Source organism: Chiroxiphia lanceolata, chromosome 2 (genome assembly GCF_009829145.1).
Source record: "Chiroxiphia lanceolata isolate bChiLan1 chromosome 2, bChiLan1.pri, whole genome shotgun sequence".
Lineage (NCBI taxonomy): Eukaryota > Metazoa > Chordata > Aves > Passeriformes > Pipridae > Chiroxiphia > Chiroxiphia lanceolata.
This window is the reverse complement of record NC_045638.1, coordinates 17,975,268-17,995,006: the sequence shown is the minus strand read 5'-3', so window position 1 is coordinate 17,995,006 and position 19,739 is coordinate 17,975,268. Positions and strand designations below refer to the sequence as shown.

General features: G+C 36.1%; 1 protein-coding gene across 1 annotated transcript in view; it reads left to right on the top strand.

Annotated features, from left to right (window-relative positions):
• Window positions 1-19,739, top strand: part of MOSPD2 (motile sperm domain containing 2) — a 33,190-nt gene that overhangs the window by 1,331 nt on the left and 12,120 nt on the right. Inside the window, exons 3-8 of the mRNA XM_032679729.1 lie at window positions 8,676-8,831; window positions 9,500-9,586; window positions 11,462-11,616; window positions 14,133-14,193; window positions 15,382-15,420; window positions 16,200-16,324. Coding sequence (XP_032535620.1) covers window positions 8,676-8,831; window positions 9,500-9,586; window positions 11,462-11,616; window positions 14,133-14,193; window positions 15,382-15,420; window positions 16,200-16,324 — 623 coding nt within the window. The remainder of the gene's footprint in view (window positions 1-8,675; window positions 8,832-9,499; window positions 9,587-11,461; window positions 11,617-14,132; window positions 14,194-15,381; window positions 15,421-16,199; window positions 16,325-19,739) is intronic.

Here is a 19,739-nt window from a genome sequence, read left to right as displayed (position 1 = left end):
AGTTGTGTTACCTGCATCACCTTTAATATAAGCCTCAATCCTGCAAACACAGGCCTTGCTTTGTTGTTTTTGATCAGAATTATTGAGGTTATGTCGCTTTCACTTTTATGTAAGACTTATATGTTTCTATGACTTCTTTGTAATTGGCCAGAACACTTTTTTGGGAAACCTTGAGGGTGGTACAACTTTGTCGCATATGGCTGCTCTGCTGAGTTTCATAAAGGAGTCTACTTTGGTCTTGGTTAGGGATGACATATTTCTGGCAAGATGACAAAATTATTAGAAAGTCTTGAGGCAGAGAGAGCTTCTATTACCATTTGAAATTCATATTTCCAAATGAATAAAGGTGTCTTTGGAAAGCTCAGGCTCAGTTGAGTGGAGGATTGTCTTAAATTCTAGATTCTTTTGGCTCTTAATCTTTTCAGTAAGTGTGTATTTTCATATGATAGATGATTCAACTTGCTTTATATTCTCTTATCCTAGAGTCACACTCATAAATAGTTACTTCAGAAAGCCTAGAACTGCTTTGGGACAGTTGCTGTGGAAAGGGAGTATTACCCTTTCAGTTGATCAATCCCTTAAAATCTTGGAATTCTGCAAGTTTCTCTAATTGTGATGAAGCCTCTGTTGGGCTGGTTGATACAGCCATTAAAATAATTGAATACTGTTGCAAGGTAAGCCCTAATCCTATTTGTAGTGTTTTGAACATGTTTTTCTCAGTAAGCCCATTTTTGGGTCACAGTCTAGGGCTCTTAGCCCTTTCAAGCAAATAGGATTAGGACTTTTTTGAGTTTATGTTCTTAAGACTCTGCCTGAAATTAAGGAATTCCAGAAGCAAATTAACATTGTTGCGCCGCTTCCAAGTGAGGAAAACACAGGATTTCAGTTTTACAGTGGTCCTTCAGCCTTTACTGTGTGTTCTTAAATATATTCTTTTATGCTTCTTAGTCAAAAGAAACATGGAGGTGCATGTATGCAGACACCCCCAAAACTGTGAGTTTGTGGTGTAAGGGTACAAATGATTGCTTCATATCTAGGAGTTTTAATCTGCTTTCAAAACTAAGGGCACGTTTAGGCTACGCTGAGAACCTGATCATTCCTGTGGAAGTTTAGAGTGGTCATAGAATTGTGGGCCTCTACAGAGCAGACTTTATTCCATTTACAGGTGAACTGCAGGTGTTAAAGGTTTGAGTTAAGTTTTCAGGCAGTTGAGTTTCTGGAGGTTGCAGCTGTCACTGTTTCATTTTCCCTCTGAGGAAAATAGTGTAACTGGTTATTCTAGGAACTTGGTGGTTCTGATCATCAAATATGGTGAAGTAATTCATCTACATTCTGTAACTCATAGTTATTGGTTTCCTCCTTCACTCTCTCATGCAGGAAGAATTAGTAATGGTCACAAATGCCGTGATGACCTTACAGTAATGTTTGTTTTTGTTGTGAAATGAAAACTTAGGGGGCCATTGAAATCACTTATTGGCAGAATGCTATTTTTACATTAAAGTAGAATCTACAAAACTATATTACTATATAGCTGATTCAGAAAAGTCTAATGTTCCGACATGAGTTGAATGTTATAGTTTGATATTTCACATAAAAGTTACAACCAAATAATATGCTTTGGCCTTAATAGTTTTCAAGGTAGGATGGGAAGAGTTTTGTTCAGCAGTTGAAAGCACCATAAATCTATTTTTTGAATCATACAGTTGTTTCATTTACGTGACTAAATCAGAAAACCGTTTTGATAGTTGGATACAGTGTGGAAAATAGAGTGTCAGAGAACCTTACTGGCTTATTTCCCCAAAGCTCGCACGAGAACTTTCTTGCTGAAGTTCTTGAGCAAATTTGGCTGCTCAGGGATTCTAGAAGGAAAGTTTGGCCACTGTTGGATCTTATCTGCAAAGCAGTGTTTCATGTTAACTGGGATCGTGTGATGGTTTTCTTTTTCTTTTCATTTAACTTTTTAGCTGGGTTCCAAAGACAACTTCAGGTCTTCTGAGGAATCTATGTCCCATTAAATTAAAACTCTTGCATTTAAAAGGCATATTTCCAATAGTGAAAAGTTCTTTTCAGTCCAATAGACTAACAAACACTGTCTGATGTGGTAGGTGGATGGTGCTTTGTCTTCACAGTTTTTGGGCCTAATTTCTCTTTTGTCTGTTTGGATTCTTTGTTAGAGTTAGTGATGTAACTGATTCTGGTAGTGAAAGGAACAATGAAAACAAAAGATTATTTTCTAGTACTGACTGGTACTAACAGTGTTTTCTAGCAAACAGTCATGTCTTTTTCTGTAGTGAATTTTCATTCCTTAGAGGATTTCTAAAATTAGCTTCTATATCTGGGCTATTACTTTCCATTTTAATGTTACAATGGAAATTATTTATAATCAAATCTTATTAGGTTTTTTCCAGTCAACAGGTTTTCTTTGCATTTGCTTTTGCATATTTACCATTTCTAATTGCTTGTATTTCCTGTCCTCCCCATTTACATCCTCTTACTTTCTCCTATAGGCAAAGCTTAATTTTCAGAAAAAGATTTTGCAAAAGAAGTTTCCCACTCCAATTTAAAGAATTAAGTTTCATCATGACTTTCTTTAAACCGGTACCAAATGGGTTTTGTTAATCATATTGTCTGATTGCAAATAAAATTTTAGACATATGGTGCATCCCTAAAAAAAGCCCGTGATAGGACTATTGTAAAAGACTCTTAAAGTAATGTTTTACATACCTGCTTGTGCGGTTTAATCCTCTGAAAAATGCATTTTCCCTGGTTCTTGGCTTTCAGGTTGAGGATGGTGGAAGGATGAGATAGGAAACATACCTTTATAAAAAGCTCTGTAATATTAATGACTGAGCCTTCTATTAAAAGTGGTCTCTATTGTCACTGAAAAGTGTTCAGTTTTGCTAAAAGTTTATCTCATCTTGTGGAGACAGATATTTGTTTATTGCTGTTTGTTATTGAAATAATTCTTTATTGGACTGAAATAATTGTTTTCTTTATCCTTGTCCCTTTATGGCTACTGACCTTCTTAAATTGTTTTCAGTCTTGCTGATTTCCTCATCTAGCAATTGAAGGCACATACCTGAATTGTTATAGTACTTAATGTTTGGCATCAACAAGCCAATTAAAATGAGTTTCCTTTTTCTAGCCAAGATCAGAGGAATAATTATGACCATTTTGGACTGAGACTTCTTGGCTGAAATGGCTTTAAGGCAGTAGTTCAATTGAGAGTCTTTGTGTGATGGAACACTTGACATACTTTTCTAAGTTGCTTTTTTCCCCTGCTTTGTACAGTGAAGTGTTGGGTGTGTTTTTCTCTGTTCAAAGCTGCTATCACTACTTAGCTTTATGTATGTCTTGTCCTTTTCTAGATAAGAGCTTGTTCTGAAGGGAGGAGTCATTCAAGTTGTTAATTCTGAACTTCTGGATTAATTTAGTGCAGGACTTAGCTGTACTGCCTGGTTTTGAGTCCTGTAGTCTTTCTTCTATATTCCTGTTGAATATTCTCAAATTTGTATAATTTTTCCTAAAGCACGAACATGGGAAGAAAACACAGCAGCACAGCATTGCTCTCCTGGTAATCACAGAATAGGTCAGGTTGGAAGAGACCGCGGTGGGTCACCTGGTTCAACCTTCCTGCTCAGGCAGAGTCATCTTAGAGCACATGGCACAGGATTGCCTCCAGACTGTTCTTGAATATCTCCAGTGAGGGAAGACTCCACAACCTCTCCAGGCAGTCTGGTCTGTTCTAGTGCTCGGTCACCTGCGCAGTAAAGAAGTTCTTCCTCATGGTCAGGTGGAACTTCCTGTGCATCAGTTTCTGCCCATTGTCTCTTGTCCTATTGCTCAGCACCACCAAGAAGATTCTGTCCTGGCTCCATCCCCTTGGCACCCTCCCTGCAGATACTTAGACACTGATAAGGTCTCCTCTCCAGACTGAACAGGCCGAGAATCCCTCAGGCTGTTCTTGTAAGAGAGATGCTCCAGTCCCTTAACTGTCTTCATAGCCCCCTGCTGGACCTCCTCCAGGAACTCCTGGCATTTTAATGTAGATGGCATTGATAAAAGCATGATGTGAAGACAAGGGATGTGACAGTTTGTGCATCAAGGACTTAACATTCTTCTAGTGAAAGTATTGCAGTGAAATTCGTGTTCATTCAGTTTTGTGCAATTCTGAGGTTGTTTTCGGAGCTGTTGTCTGGTGTTATAGGAGATCCTTTATGTTGAAACATGGTAATTAAATGATACAGTTTCATTGTAGGTTTCTCTGCTTGAAGAAGACAACTATTAAAAGGGCAGGATGTGCTTATGGAAAGAACAGAACTCCTTGCTTAAATGGAAAAAAAAAAAGGGAAGGCAAGTAATACAAGTAATATAAGAAGCTGCTGTTCAGACAGAACTTTGTCTTCTTCTAGTCTTTTCTCTTAACCTCAAATATTCAATGAGGAGATGAAAGTAACTTCAACTGTTTTCAGAATAAGGGTAAATATCTGGTCAGTCTTGCTCATTCACATTTTCCTGAAGGCCTTTTAACTAAAGGAATAAAGAGGGCTAATCGTGGCCTCTTCTCCTTGCTATTGTCGCTGTTACTCTCTCATGTGTATCTTAGAATTTGGGTTTGATGCTCTGGTAAATATAAAATTTGCTAAGTAGATTACACTTTTTCTTGCTCTTTTGTATCTGTCTTGCTTGGTTTCTACACAGCTTGCCAGTTCAATGGAAGAGTCTTGCAACATTCCAGTTTTGCTTCTTCCACAGGCTGTGGAACTATTCTGTGATGCAGAAAGATTTTAATCCTTTGGACTAAGGGAGTAATCAGGTTTCTAATTTTCTGGACTATGAAGTGTTTCACAAAAGTCTGGCACTGCTGTTGCATACGTGGATTTCAATATCTTTTTCTGGCAAAAGTAGCTGTTAATGCTGTTCCTTGTGTTACCTTTAGAGCAAGTGGTGTGTGTTCCAAATACTTCATGAAATTCTGTTCTTTATGGACTTAAATACAGAGATGTCCATCTTCCTGAGGTGAGGATGACTAACTTTAGTGTCTCAGTGTCTTAATGGCAGTTCTGTATGTGTGAAGAATCAAGCACCTAATTTTCTGTTGAGAAAATTACCAGTATATGTTTACATGTATCATGAGTGACTAGGCTTGGAGGTTGTCTGAGGTAAGTTGCTTCAGTTTATAGTTTCACTTGAATTTCCATTTGGGTGTCCCTCAACTTCTGTTTTCCTTTCTGGCTTCTTAATTGTGGTGTAGGATGTATTTAAATTATGTGTTGAGAATTCCAAATGTCTTATTTTCTTTCAACTGATTCTAATTTAACTCCAGAAGTTTCTAATAACACAGGAACTACAGTCAAGTGTTTCAGGAATGATTTAAATTTAGAAACATATTTCACAGCATAGTTTGAAAACAAGTTTCCCCATGTCTGTAAAATTGTGACATGTACAAATTTTAAGAGAAATTCCTCCTCTGAACTGACTCATTTTTAATCACTGGGTTCTTGGAAGGACTCCAGCGATTTCATATCACTCTGCTTTATATGTGAGATAAAACACCTTTTTCTTGTTCGCTTTCTCATTCTAAATTTTACTTCTTTTGTAGCAAGAATGGGATAAATCAGGTAAAAGTCACACAGTAATCAGTACTCCTGTTGTTCTGTTGGTCTTGTTAAGCTTACCTGATTCAAATACTGGCATTCTGCAAGTGCTTGTGGATGCACAATTCTACTACTTATTCCCCTTGGTTTAGTGTGTTGTATTATATATATATATAAATTAAGGTTACATACTCCTTGTTGAGAATATTCAACTATCCCTATCTCTGAATCCAGCTTGCTTCCCACTGGTGGTGGAAGTTTGGATAAAACATTCTCTCTGTTCCTCTTTTGTTTTCTTAAAATATTCACAAAGTTAAATTTTTATATTTATTTAAATATTATCTAAGTTCAGAGTTTGGGAGAATTTTTAGTGGCTGAGAAATGTGTTCTGAGGCTTGTTTCACATAATGATATCTCAGTTTTTAAGTTACAGTTTGATACGAGATGCATAGTTATGTCACTTTGACAGTTGTGCTCTCAGACAGATACTGAAAGCAGAGAAGAGAGCCTCAGAAAATAGTGTGAAATGTTATCTTGTCAGGTTTTTACAGAATTACAAGGTATTCTGAGTTGGAAGGGACCACAAGGATCATCAAGTCCAGCCCTTAGGTGAATGGCCCCCACAGAGATCAAACCCACAACCTTAGCATTACATGCATTACCAGGCTCTAACCAACTGAGATAATCTCAGGGTCCTGGCGGTGGGTTTTCTCTTCAGGTACACAGTACCCAAATCCCTTTTATAAATAGGATGTACATGGGACTGTTCTCAGCAAAATACTTGGCTGATGGATCAACTGTGGTCACTCAAAGCTGGAAGCTAGTGCATGTTAGAGGTTACTAAACTAAGGTGAAGTAAGGTACCTCAGGCACTGGAGACACGTAATACTGATGTTAAAGTAAATATTTGATCTCACAAAGCCCTGGTTTGCTGTGGCTCTGAGTGGGTAGGTATGGCTTGAATAGCCCATGCACCGTAGTGAATAAGGCACAGCACAGAACAGCCACTGTGCTATGGCTGAGAGAAGCCAATGCTTCTCTTGCTTTACCTGGCTGTGGATGTGACAGCTTAGTTACTGTACATGACAGTATCTCTGAAGGGATTATGAGTTGGAAGGCATGCTACATGAAAAGAGGCTGTGGAATCATTCTACCCTTTAGAGTTTTCAAAACATGACTAAGAAAAAAGTATCTAACCTGTTTGAACTTGAAAGTTAACCTTGCTGTGAGCAGGGAGGAATTAGGACTCAGATGTCCTGCAGAAATCTTCTTCAGTGTTAATTTTTCATGCTTTTCACTTGAAACGAAGTACTGTTAGCTTTTCTATGTCCACACCCTAAATCATTGGGGGAATAATAAAATTTCAAATGAGCAGTTGAGACTACAAATTTCATACCTAGAAATTTTGCAATCCATCTGTTGACCTAGAGCCACAGGGAAGTTAAGCACTTCAGTCTTGTGCTAAGTGATCACTTTACTGGGCTTAGTCAGACTATAGGGAATCAGCTGTCTTGTGCAAGTATAGAAATGATGAGAGAAGGAACTTAAATAGTTACAGAGGTTTTAGTGGATTGCAGGCTTTTGGGCAGAGAGGAGCAAGTAGGAGGCTAAGATTAAGGAAAGCATGATTTAACTCTAGGCTAGTCTAAGGAGCAAGGTAAGGAAGTGGGATGGGATCAAGGGAAGGAGAAATTTGGAACCTAATGAAGAAGGAACCCAGTAGACAATGTATGTGAGAAGCAGTCAGGTGTGAAGAGATGCGCTGGGGGAGTGCAACTATAATAACTCAGTGGATGGACACATTTAAAAGTGGTATATTCTTACAGCTATATTGACTAATTTGTGACAGGAAACACTATAAATTGAAAGACAAGTAAAATAGGTCATTTCTTTGGATGTAGACCAGTAAAACTACAAATATTGACAGAATTTAATGGTGTCTTTCTCTTAACATTTTCCTCAGAGCTAAGTTGATTGAAATATGCATCCTCAAACCATCCAGTCACAGTTCTGAGTAGTTTAATTATGATGGCTCTGAAAGTAGTTATTTCAAATTTGTTGCTGCTGACAAAGGAATAGTCTTTGCAGTACATGAAGATTAACTGATTTTATTAATGATCAGTATTAAATTCATGCTTACCTTGGGAAAAAAAAAGAATTATGTCAATAGCTTAAAAATGTAAGTTTTCTTGGTTTTCTGTGGTTTTTTTTTTTAGTAGTTAGCAAAGAGATGTGTATCAGTGTCTGTTGCATTCAGAAGCCTGTTTCTATCATGGGCTCGTGATTTACATTCTGTTTATACCAATTTCTCAGATAGAGGAGCATTGTTTTAAAAACTGAGCGTTTGTTTAAGCATATCTACAATAAGAATAGGTCCACTTGGGCATTTGTGTTTTACAAGCCTCCCTGTGAAAAAATTAAAAAAAAGAGCAGCAACAACTCCTATTTTATCTGAAGTATTTCCTAAAGCTGTTATCGTGTTGTTAGTGGGGTGCAAGAAGATTTTAAGTCTTAGGAGCTTTTGTACTCCTCTAGAGTTGCACGTACTTTGTGTTTGTTAGGGTAACAATTTACAATAGGTGGAAACAATGCAATTTTTTTAGAGAAAACAGTTTTGTTTATTGCAGTTATGTATAGCACATGGTCAAAAATAGTAATTTTAACATTTGTTGTCTGACAAGCTGATGCCTGTAAGCATGAGCTAGTGATGCCTAATGTACACATTCATCAGTACAGAGATTCTTAGACTATATAATAATTCATGTTAATTACAAAAAACTGGTTTTAGGAAAATGACACCAGTTCTACAGGTACCTTCTTGTTTTCTATTGTTTTTTTTCTTTGAATAGGAATCACAGAAAATGTTTTTCTAGTGACAGTAATCTTGTAGTGTCCCTAAATAGCATCACAGCAGGTTTCAATCAATTTATTATGCTCTGCCTTGTTTGCTTAAATTTGAAACTGCAAAAGAGATCCTATGTACCTAGTAGATACTTATATACATACACTTGGCAAATCTCATCATGTTTTTCTAGCAAATGCTATGTTCTTACACTAATTTATTTATTTATTTGCTAGATAAATCAGATAAATATGATTGTCGAGATGTGGAAAGACTTCAGCAAGATGATAAATGGGTTGAAAACTATCTGATTTGGCGTCATGATGTTGTGGATGATACTTTAAAGATGATTGATGAAAGCTTTCAGTGGAGGAAAGAATATACAGTTAATGGTAAGCTGTGTTTATATAATGATTTTGAAGCTGTGTGTTGCTTTCCTATGGAAATACAAGTGACTTCTGTATGTAGTTTCATTAAGCATCTCTTAAAGGTCTCGCAAGTAACACAGAGCTTTTTTTTTTGTTGTTGTTGGTTTGGTTTTAATTCTTACTCATCTGTCTTGTTTTGTCTCCTCCCAGTTACTTGAGTGGAGTCCTAAAAAAAAAAACCAAACAACAAACCCCCCACAGCCAACAGGGCTCTCTTGTTCATTGTAACAGCACTACTCTGGCACACGCAGTAGAATAGATCTCATTTTTGTGCTGTGAGAATGTTTTGAAGGCGAGCTCTGTCTACAGGACTTCACAATCTGAATTAAAAGTTAGAGCAAGGGGAGGAGGGCTGCAAATATGAGCAAAATAAATATTTGCAGCATTTTTTTCTTACAGAGTTTTTATTCTTATTTCTCAGTAAATAGATCCTACTCTGTAGTGTGAGTGGAAGAAGATAGAAGAGATTTCGGATGATCTCAATATTTGCTTTACTAAAGGCCTCAAAGTGGTTTATGAAGATATTTTTATATTTTGTAGCTAGATCTTTGCATTTTTAGAGACTTAACATGTTAAGTTACAGTATGATTATTAACACAGTTACTGAAATAATATTTCCTTTGGCTTTGCAGACTTGTCAGAATCTGTCCTTCCAAAATGGTTATTTGAAATTGGCGCTCTCTTCCTGCATGGATACGATAAAGAGGGCTATAAATTATGTAAGTTATACAGACTATAATTTGAGTCATTCATCATGATTTTCTTTGTGGCATTTTAGCATCTTTTTGAAAAATAAATCTCTTAAGAACAGAAGTAGGTACATATTGGCAGTTCTTTTTGGTAGAAATGGTATTTTAGTAGCCTGGAGTGCTTCTTTGGGTCACAGAAAGGGAATGGGTAAACTTTGTCAGCAGTTTTAAAAAATCATAAACCTTCATCCTATTTATAATGCACTTTTTCACTTGCCTGTGTAAGCTCATTGTTTTTGTCTCCACTGCAGTGAGTATGTGGCCAGGATAAATGTTCCTTATTGTAGTGCATTGTCAGTGCTCTTCTAGCAGCTCACGTGCTTTTGTACTTGCAGTGGTTCACAGGAAGGTCTGCAATGGTTTTCTTGTTCTGTTGTTGATTTTTTTTTTTCTTTATGTCAGAGGAATGTTCAGAAACAGCATGTACAGCTGAGAATTGTTGGAGAATGAACTTTGAAGTTGTGTGATTAACTTCTAGTAATGGAAGAGTAAAATTTGTAGGCATGCAGTAAATATTGCATGTACTGTATTGCAAGTACTCTTGATTTTTTTAAATTGTGTATGATAGGTAGTCAGTATTATTTTCTATAAATAAATCTGTTGTAACATCTCACATATTTACTTTTAATTAAGCTTAAATCCTGTGAGGCAAAAAAGGCGTTTTAAACAAATCACTTTCCAAGCCTCGTGAACCTTGAACTCATCTTGAACCTTGGGAGTGGGGAGAAACCCAAAACTTTAAGTCTGAAATTTTGTTTTTCCTTTTTTTGCAAGGGCTAGTTTATAATTCCAGAAATAGTCATTACTGTAAGAGATTGGATTGTTAGCATGTTTTAACGACTAATATAATAATTCAATGTATGTTCTCTTTAAATAGGGGTTTCTCTTAAAAATTTTGAAATTAGTCTAGTTAGTATACTATTTAAATGTTAAAATGTTCTCTTCTTTACATGATGATTTTTTTTGTTTCATTTTTGCAATTGGAAGTAAAGGATATGGAGAAGAAATCTTGAGGTTTTTCACTGATACTTTCTAAGTTTCAGGGAGAATAATATTAAGACTGCACCTAAATTACTTTCTGGCTTGTCTAATTTTGATATCATAAAGATACTAAACAGGAAGGCTGCTCTTCACATTACTGCCCTGAATATTTCTTTTATCACTTCACTGTATAATCAGTAATTTGGTCTCAGACATTTTTATAAAGCCTGTTACTTTGAATTATGCTTGTGGGGTTTTTTGTGAAAAACAAGTTTCTGTATGACTCATCTAGTTTTATTCCAGGTGAATATGTATTGGGCTTTCATTTAGACAATATTGCTCACCTTTTGAAATTTTTCAATTTATTTTAGAAAGATCAGTTACTTTTTCTATAATTCATAATGCATATATAAGTAGTTTTTCAAAACACATCAAGTACAATGCTGTAGAAAACCTAAACAGAAAAAGAAACATAAATTTTACAGCAGCACATAAAATACATGCTGAACATAATGTTCTGTCTTAGGACCACATGATTTAATTTGAAATTATGAAATTATAATCTAGATAAGTAGTCTTTAAATGCATGAAAAGTATTTTTCCACTTATGTTTCTTCTGGGGTGTAATTCTTTGTATTTTCAGTTTTTGAAAAGTTGGATTTATAAAAATGTGAGGAAGGAAAGGGGGGGTATGTGGAGAGGTATGCAGTTGTTTTTCTGACTGTTCAGTAGCCACAAAATCAGTAGAAATGTAGAAGACAAACTCAGAAGTGTTAATAAATTTCACTGGGTCCTGTATAGCTATTTGCATAATGTTTTCTCTTGGTTTGGATCTGTTTCAACTTTTGTGTGTTCTTCTCCAAGTTTGGTTCAAAGTGAAACATCATACAAGAGATCCTAAACAGCAACTTGACAAAAAGAAACTGGTAGCATTTTGGTTAGAACATTATGCCAAAAGAGATCATGGAAAGCCATTAACAGTGGTATTTGACATGGCTGAAACTGGAATCAGTCACATAGTAAGTATTTTTATTGCCTTTTCCTGATTGCTTTTTTAATTATTTAACCTATGTTCCCAGAAAAAGGGAAGTCCCTGTACAGTCCTTGATATCTAAATAATGTAACAATTGTTGACATCAGTGTTACCTTGGGCTTTTTTTCATGGCATGAGCAGTTTCCAAAATAGTTTGTTACATATTAAACTTTGTCTTCTGCAGCACATGGAAAACTTTGCTTTTAGTTTGGTGATCGAGCTGAATCTAAGCTGTTTTAGCATGAAAGATGGAGATTCTGCCTTTCATTACATATTTATAGATTTATTCTAATAACTAAAAATTTTGTAGGTTGTCTATAGGTCAGAAAAATGGTATTTCTATAGAATATTGACATTTTTCTTACCAAATACCATGCTCTCCTGTTATTACAGAAATGGCTAAAACTTTATGTTGTTGTTTCTTTTTTTTTTTTTGGTTGGTATGGCAAGAATGCATTTGAATATAAGAAAAAAACCCAAACAAACAACAAAAAAAACCCAAAAACTTTTCTGCCTTTTGCAGGCAGGATAGTTTGTGTTGCATTAAGACCTTGCAACTGTGCAGCACAGGCTTATGAGAAGATATTTTGATAAATCACAGAATCACAGAATATGCTGAGTTGGAAGGGACCCAGAAGGATCATAGAGTCCAACCCTGAGCCCTGCATAGGACCATCCCCAAGAGTCACACCATGTGCCTGAAAGTGTCATCCAAACACTTGTTTAACTCTGTCAGGCTTGGTACTGTGACCAGTTCTCTGGGGACCCTGTTCAGTCCCAACCTTCTGGATGAAGAACCTTTTTTCTAGTATCCAACCTAAACCCCTCCAGCCATAACTTCAGGCCATTCCCTTGGGTTATGTCACTGGTCACCACAGAGAAGAGATGAGTGCCTGCTCCTCTACTGTCCCTCATGAGGAAGTTGTAGACTGCCATAAGATCTCTCCTCAGTCTCCTCTTCTTGAGGCTGAACAGACCAAGTGACCTCAGCCAGGACTTGTATGGCTTTCCCTCAAGGCCCTAAATAAGTACTTTGAAAGGGAGGATCAGTGTTCTTACTCTTATCAGTGCTGCGAGAGCTGTCTGTCCACGCTCCTAAGGGCAGTACTGGAGCTATGGTTTTGTATAACAAGAATAAAGGACTGTAGTAATTTCCTTCATGTAAAAGATCAATTTGATTTAGGTTTTATGGAGTATATTTTGAAGCAACTTCTTTCCAGTGTCTTTGAGAATCCCAGAGGCACAATCTCAGCAAATGCTGTCCCTAAGTACAGCACTGTCCCTAAGTGTCCCATTGTACAGTCTTCCTTTACAGTTGGTACATTTATCAGAGAACAGGAATATTTTTAATGGCTGTTTATAGGCATGTAGAGTAGTTAAGTTTTATGTTAAAAGAACTAGGATTTCCGAGTTCTTTTCCAGAGTGTACCTCTTTTTTGTTCCATTCCTATGCACATCTACTATGTTGGCTTTCATCACTGGTATGCAGCTGATAATTCTAATAGCTCATACCGTGTTGCACCATGTCAGGTAACTAGAATAGGTGCAGTTATTGAATGGTCTGTGAAATCTGTACTTCTAATTCCAGACTTTAATTGAAATACTGTATCTGTCCTTCTGCTAATCTGATAGAGAGCGGCATCCTTGTTAATGGAGATTCTAGTTGTTATTTTGGAATCCATCACTGTGTTCATGCTGTTAAATGAAAGATACTGCATTTAGTACAAGCAACAGACAGTTGAGATAAATGCCTCTAAAGATGCCAAACTAGTTTCTAGTTACTGAAGCTACTGATAAAGCTTTCAAGTTGTGGCTTGTCTTCTTACACAGTATTTTGGGGTTTTGTTCTCCCTGTCCACAAATGTTTTAGCAGTATGTTTACATTGCTCTAGGAACCCATTCTCCATAGCATTTTGACTGTTACAACAGGCTTTAGATTCTCAGTCAGGAATGTTTTGTGCTATTTCTGAAAGTGTCTGCCCACAATTTCTCTGCATACCACGAACTAATACTGAAACAAAAAATCCCCTTTAAATGAAAACTGTTTGTTTGTGTTTTTGTTTATTTTTTTTCCTTTGGAAATATTCTACTGAGTGCGGTAGTATATTGAACAATGTGAGACAACTATTGGAGGGAAGTTTTGGTATATTTAGTGCTTTTCCATATAATACTTCAGAGAAGCTTGACAGATTATCTTAGTGCTAAAGGTTTGCTTTTCCTGCACGTCTTAATTCATATTGATACTCTGCAGTAGTTTAGATACTTAAGTTATTGCTCCGATCATAAATCCGACTTCTTTCCTAGGTCCTAAAGCTGAGTTTGGCCACAATCCTGCAGCAGTTTAATGAAGTGAAAAACACTGGATTGCATTTTGATGTCTGTAGTATGTGTAAAATTAGCATTTGTTTGATTACAATATACGTATCTTGTGTTATTCTTAACTAAACCTGTATTTTTAATGTTTTGAATAACATTGCATTTATGCTGTGATTTTTACTTTAGGACTTGGATTTTGTTCGGTTTATTGTCAACTGTTTTACAGATTATTACCCAAACTTCCTCAGTAAGTATTGTATATTAAATATTAACACTGTAGACTTCTGTTATAAGAGCATTTCATAATATGACAGAAGATGGGGGAGAGTAAGGTTTTTGCATATTCTTTCTGGGGTAACTACATGGAACATGTTGATGTTACAGAGTCAGAATATTTTTGTGTCCATAAGTCAGCACAACTTCATAAATAAATTTTACATTAATCAAAAAGCAACTTTTTATGAAGTAATAATCTAATATGTTTTTATATATTAAAAATTAACATAAAGATATGTTAGAAATGAATTGGCCTGTTATTTCCATTGCTTGATGGTACTTGAGTAGAAGCTTTACAAACCTGCATGACAGTTTGTATCCTCTAGAATTCTTCAGGGGATGAAGAATGAATAGCTATAGAAAATCTGAGGGAACAAGGGCTTATTCTGAAAATAAGTAAGACGTGTTTCTGTGCACACTTGGATAACCCAGCTTACTTGCCTGCTAATTTTTTTATGGATAGGCAAACATGGAGTAGCTTTTGCTAACTGATCTTAAACATGTTATAAATTTTAGGTGAAAGTGTTTGTGAATATTGAAATTCTGTACAGAAACTGCTTAAACTCTGAATATTAGATTTCAGCTTGCTGATCCAAGTTAAAAACTTTGATCAAATATCAAGGCGAGTGCAATGTTGTTCTTCTTTTTTTGCCATTCAAGAGAAAATTTTGGAGCACTTCCAAGTATTTTCAAACTTATATGCTAAAACAAGGAATATTTGGAGAAAACGGATTTACAGTGATTCACAGTACTTGGTTTTTTGTGAAGAAGAGGTGCTGAATATACCAGTCAAACTTTTTCCTGTTCAGTAGTTGCTTTTTTAGGTCAGGTTGAGATCTTGCCTTTCTTTGCCTTACTTGAGAGATTAGTTATTAGTAACAATATGTCAGAAAAAGTAATATCCCAGGAAGTATATAAACAGTATGGAACTTAAAATTTTATTGTCTCTTTTCCAAGCAAACAACCATTGTTTTTATATAGTAATAGCAATAAGCTTATACAACTTAAAAACAATTATACAAAATTGCTTTTACAGGGAAGGGAACGTGGAGGTGTCTGAAGTGAATATTGGCTTTTTACATTAATATTATTGCTTTGCTTACTCTTAAACAGAGAAATGCTTAACACTTGGCATTCAGATTTTATTTTTTCTTTTCAGCCAAGATAGTAATATTTGAAATGCCATGGATAATGAACGGTAAGTTGTTGTTTGTTTCTTTCTTTCTCTTCAGATTGTGATAACTCTTAAAATGTAGAGGCATAAATAGGAAGTGTTTTTCTGCTCTGTGTAGATACAGATGAATAGTGGCATTTGTTAAGCATAGATCTTTCAATCTGTCAATTTGATGGTTGCTTACCTTTTATTTTTCCTTCTAGCGTTGCATTTTGGATCATACTTTAAATGGAATCCATATTCATTGTGTTGTTTTTAAAGGCTGGGAGACTTTGAAAACTAGTCTATTCCTTAAATGTTTTCAACTTGAATCCTTTAAGGAATCCCATATATTTTACTGTATATTCATGTTTTACCATCACTGAAATAACAATGGTGTTTGAAAACACTTTGTAGATCTAAACAAGTGTCCTTTAAATCAACAAAACATTTCGGATAGGAAGAGTGTATACTTATCTTTCCTACCCCGTCTCAGTCAGATTTGGAAATACAATTGGTTTTACCCCTCAGTACTTCCTGGGCTAAATTCCAAGACAACAAATCTGTCAGTTACTAAAACAGTGTAAGGAAAAGAGTATTTACAGAGAAGATGGAAAAAGTATCTTTGATTTATCTCCATTATAAAAGTACAGAACCTGCTCTGAAAAGTATCTTAGAGGATGTAGCTCACTTGTGTTGTGTAAGATCTACCAATATGGAGGAAAAAGAAATCCTATAAAAAATAATTAAAAAACCCAACAAACCCCCTTTGCTGACAACTGATGTATACTCTTTGGTTTTTTTTGTTTTGTTTTGTCTTTAAGCTGCTTTTAAAATCGTGAAGGGTTGGCTTGGCCCAGAGGCAATAAGCATGTTAAAGTTCGCAAACAAGAGTGATGTACAGGAATACATCAGTGGAGAGTATCTGCCACCTCACATGGGTGGAACTGTGAGTATATTAACATTTCATGCTCCTTCTGTGATAAATTGATACACCTATATAAATTCCATATGTGGGGTTGAGAGTTGGCACTTCACAGATGTGAAATGTTTTGAAATTGTTTTGCCAATGATAATTTGAAAATATAAAATAGGTTAACTTCATAAGAATTTGGCATCTGGCAGTCTTAAACAGAAATAATTTTTCTGAATCATTCATCCACTTACAAGTCACTGGAAATCATGTAGTTTTTCAGACCTTTTTAAGAAAAAATATGTTTTAAGTGCATTCTTCCTTCTACTTTTTTCCTGACCTGATGAATTACAGATAGTGCTGGTTTATTAAACAAGTTCTATGAACCAAAAGTAGGTTTTGTGGCCCTCTGAGAGTTTTTTGTCCTGCTCTAAAGCTATGATTCACTAAAGACAGTTATATTGCAGTTATTCTTTGTTGTCTCTAGGGCTGCATTTTAAGACATGGTTGAAGATTCTTTTTAAAGAGTGTAGTAGAGCTCCAAAATGTATGGTACAGGCAGTATCACTTTAGCAGAACCAGAATCCCATTGCAGTGCTATCTAAAGAGTGGAACACCACAAGCATGTTGCACAACAGGTTTCACTTTTCACAAAGCTAGTAGATTAGTTTGCATAATCTAGTAGTTTGTGTAATCTTTATAATAGAATTTGCAGAAAAAGGATGTTTTCCTTTAAAGTTTTCATAGGCCACTTCTGGTAGCAGAATAAGCCCACTGCAGGGAAGTTACTTTAATTGTTCTTTTCTACAGTTTCTTTTCTAAAGTATTTTTGGTGTTATGGCAGTAACAATATGGAGAAAAGGATGGTTATGGTTCAGCAATAGTAGGAGAGTCCATCTTCCTTTGCATATAAATTCAGGGGAAAGTTCAGGTGGTCAGAGTATATGGAACTTGTTTTGGGAATATAGAAGAATATCACCGTGGGAATTACCTTGCCTTTTTATTTGACTGAGATTAAAAGCCTCTGAAAAGTGCTTTTGCATGAGATTTTTGAAGAAAAGATAACCTTTTTTCTTCGTGAAAAATTGCTGTACTTCAGGAGTGGGTATTGAGGAAAGAGCTGATGATGTCTGAAGTGACTTCAGTAAGGAATTGGATGGGGTTTATTAGTCGCTCTGGGCTTGGCTGCTATGGTATTGTCCTATTGTTGCAATAGAGGGGCAGGGTTTTTTTCATCCTTGGAGCTGAATATCTCCAGTCTGCTTTTTAGACCATCTTACCTTAGAGTTATGTCTTTAAAGAAAGAATTTATGGCTTTGCTAAATATTCTTGTGAAGCGTCTGACTGAGCGCACGATCTTAGTTATCCCTGATACTGCCTTGGTCCTGAAAGGTCTCATTGCCAGTTAGTGATTATTGATCAAGTTGACTCTATATTGCCCATCTTCTGAGAGCATTAACAACTTTCCTAGTCATGGAGGCATCTTATCTAAACCATTTGTCTGGGATAATAAGTTCCAGCGGCAGAAATAAAAAATAGAAGTAAAGTTGCTTGACTCCAGAGGTTCTGACAATTTCAAAAAAACAGCTGGATCTCTGCATAATAAAAGCTCTGTATTTTGAACCAGCACATACTTTGTCTAACTACTGAGTTTCGTAGTTGTTTAGCCGTTCAATGGGTGTTTTGAAGTGTTAACCTGTCATAATTTGGAAGAATTGTTAGCTAATACTGAGAGTCCAGAAATTGTGCTCCTGATCTTTTTTTGGAAGATGTCTTCAGTGTATACACTAAAGCAGGATTTTTGCAGCTCTCACAGCAAGGAGTTTTTCAGTGACCAGACAACAGGAAACTTAATGATCTTTTTTCAGAATTTAACTTTTCATGATGTGATTAACCTTGGGTCCTCTTAAGGCAACTAGATAGAGTACATTCTTCATTATTAGTGTTGTCAGGCCTGGGTTTTTTTAAACACAATATCTGACCTGCACAAATTGATTCCCCTGCCACAAATTCTCCACTCAAGTGTTTGGTTTTGTTTGTGAGGATTTGGGCTTTTTGCCTCCTTCCTGTTTTCTTTCTGTCATCTTTGATTTCCATCTTCATATTTGCAGCTACCATAATGCCACTGAAGAGCCCAGCATATCCGTGCATCCTTTGCATTCAACACAGCAGCCATAAGACTCTCATCCCCTTTCTACTCTGTCCCCTAGTAGGATCCATCTTTAAAGAGCCAGGTCTTATCAGATGTAAGCAACTAGTGGAGCAGGTTTTTGGCTGGTTACTTTGGGGAGATAAGAAGAACATAAGTGCAGTGGAGTCTAGGTATCCCAGAAGAATGTTAGAGACTAGTTGTGCAAGTAACAAAAAAAAAATCCATTTTGGAAATAGAATGAATAATGTTGAACTTGGAGTCAGTGATTACTTTGTTAATTAAAGGAACTCTTCTTTGTCTCTATTGGAAGCCTCCAAGCTTCAATGTCTTGGAGTGAAGTTATCTTTAAGTATGTTTTGTTTTAACTCAGGGTCACTCAAAAGATGAATCAGAGACTTTCCTTAGTTTTACAGTCCTTCAATTGACTGTCAGCCAGCTGAGAAAGGAGGAATATTGCACGCTTGATTTTAGACAACTAGTGGACAAAGGTACCTGAGTGGTATCAAAAGAATTAACACTATAAAAAACAAACTTGGATTTTGAAGGACTTTGGAATACAAATTTAAGTTTCATACCAGTCCTCACCAGGACTGTGGCTATTACCATGCTGCTAATCCATACATGCAGCACACAATGTACCTGGCTTTGAGTTGTTATTGTCCATAGTGCACAGAGGTGCTCTTTATAGCAGATTTGTCTTGGAGAGCTTGTCAAAATTGTCCAAAACAAATCTAGCAGCAAGCTAATGTTAACCAGTCTGGAAAATTAAGGTTAGGTGCTCAAGAGCCACCTGCTAATGGTTTTCATTACTGATAAATGGATACTCAGTGTTTTCCTAGTTTTCTAATCTATTGTATCCCGCATTCTACCATTTCCAGTTGACATGGGTGATGGAACAGTGCAGTTCTTAAGGCATATGCACTTTTGACTGACCGGGAAGATTCATTGCCTCTTCAATAACATTTTGTGCCAGACTGATGTACAATGTCAGTACAATGTACAATGTACATTGTACCCTCATACAGAACATGTAAACACAGTAGGGTTTTAGTTTGTGGATTTGCCCTTTGTCAGAAGATGGATTTAACAAGGATGGATTGATCAAAATTCTACTGGTGCCAGTATTGAACAATGTGTGCAACTAGAATGCTGTGGTCTTCACCTGGGTATCTGAATTAATAGCCCATAGCTTGTGTTCTTGGAAGGACCTTTTATATGTCATGACTAACATATAGAGATGACTAACATTTTGCATGTGATTCCGTGGCAACTGTGTACATGTAATCTTAGAAAATAGCA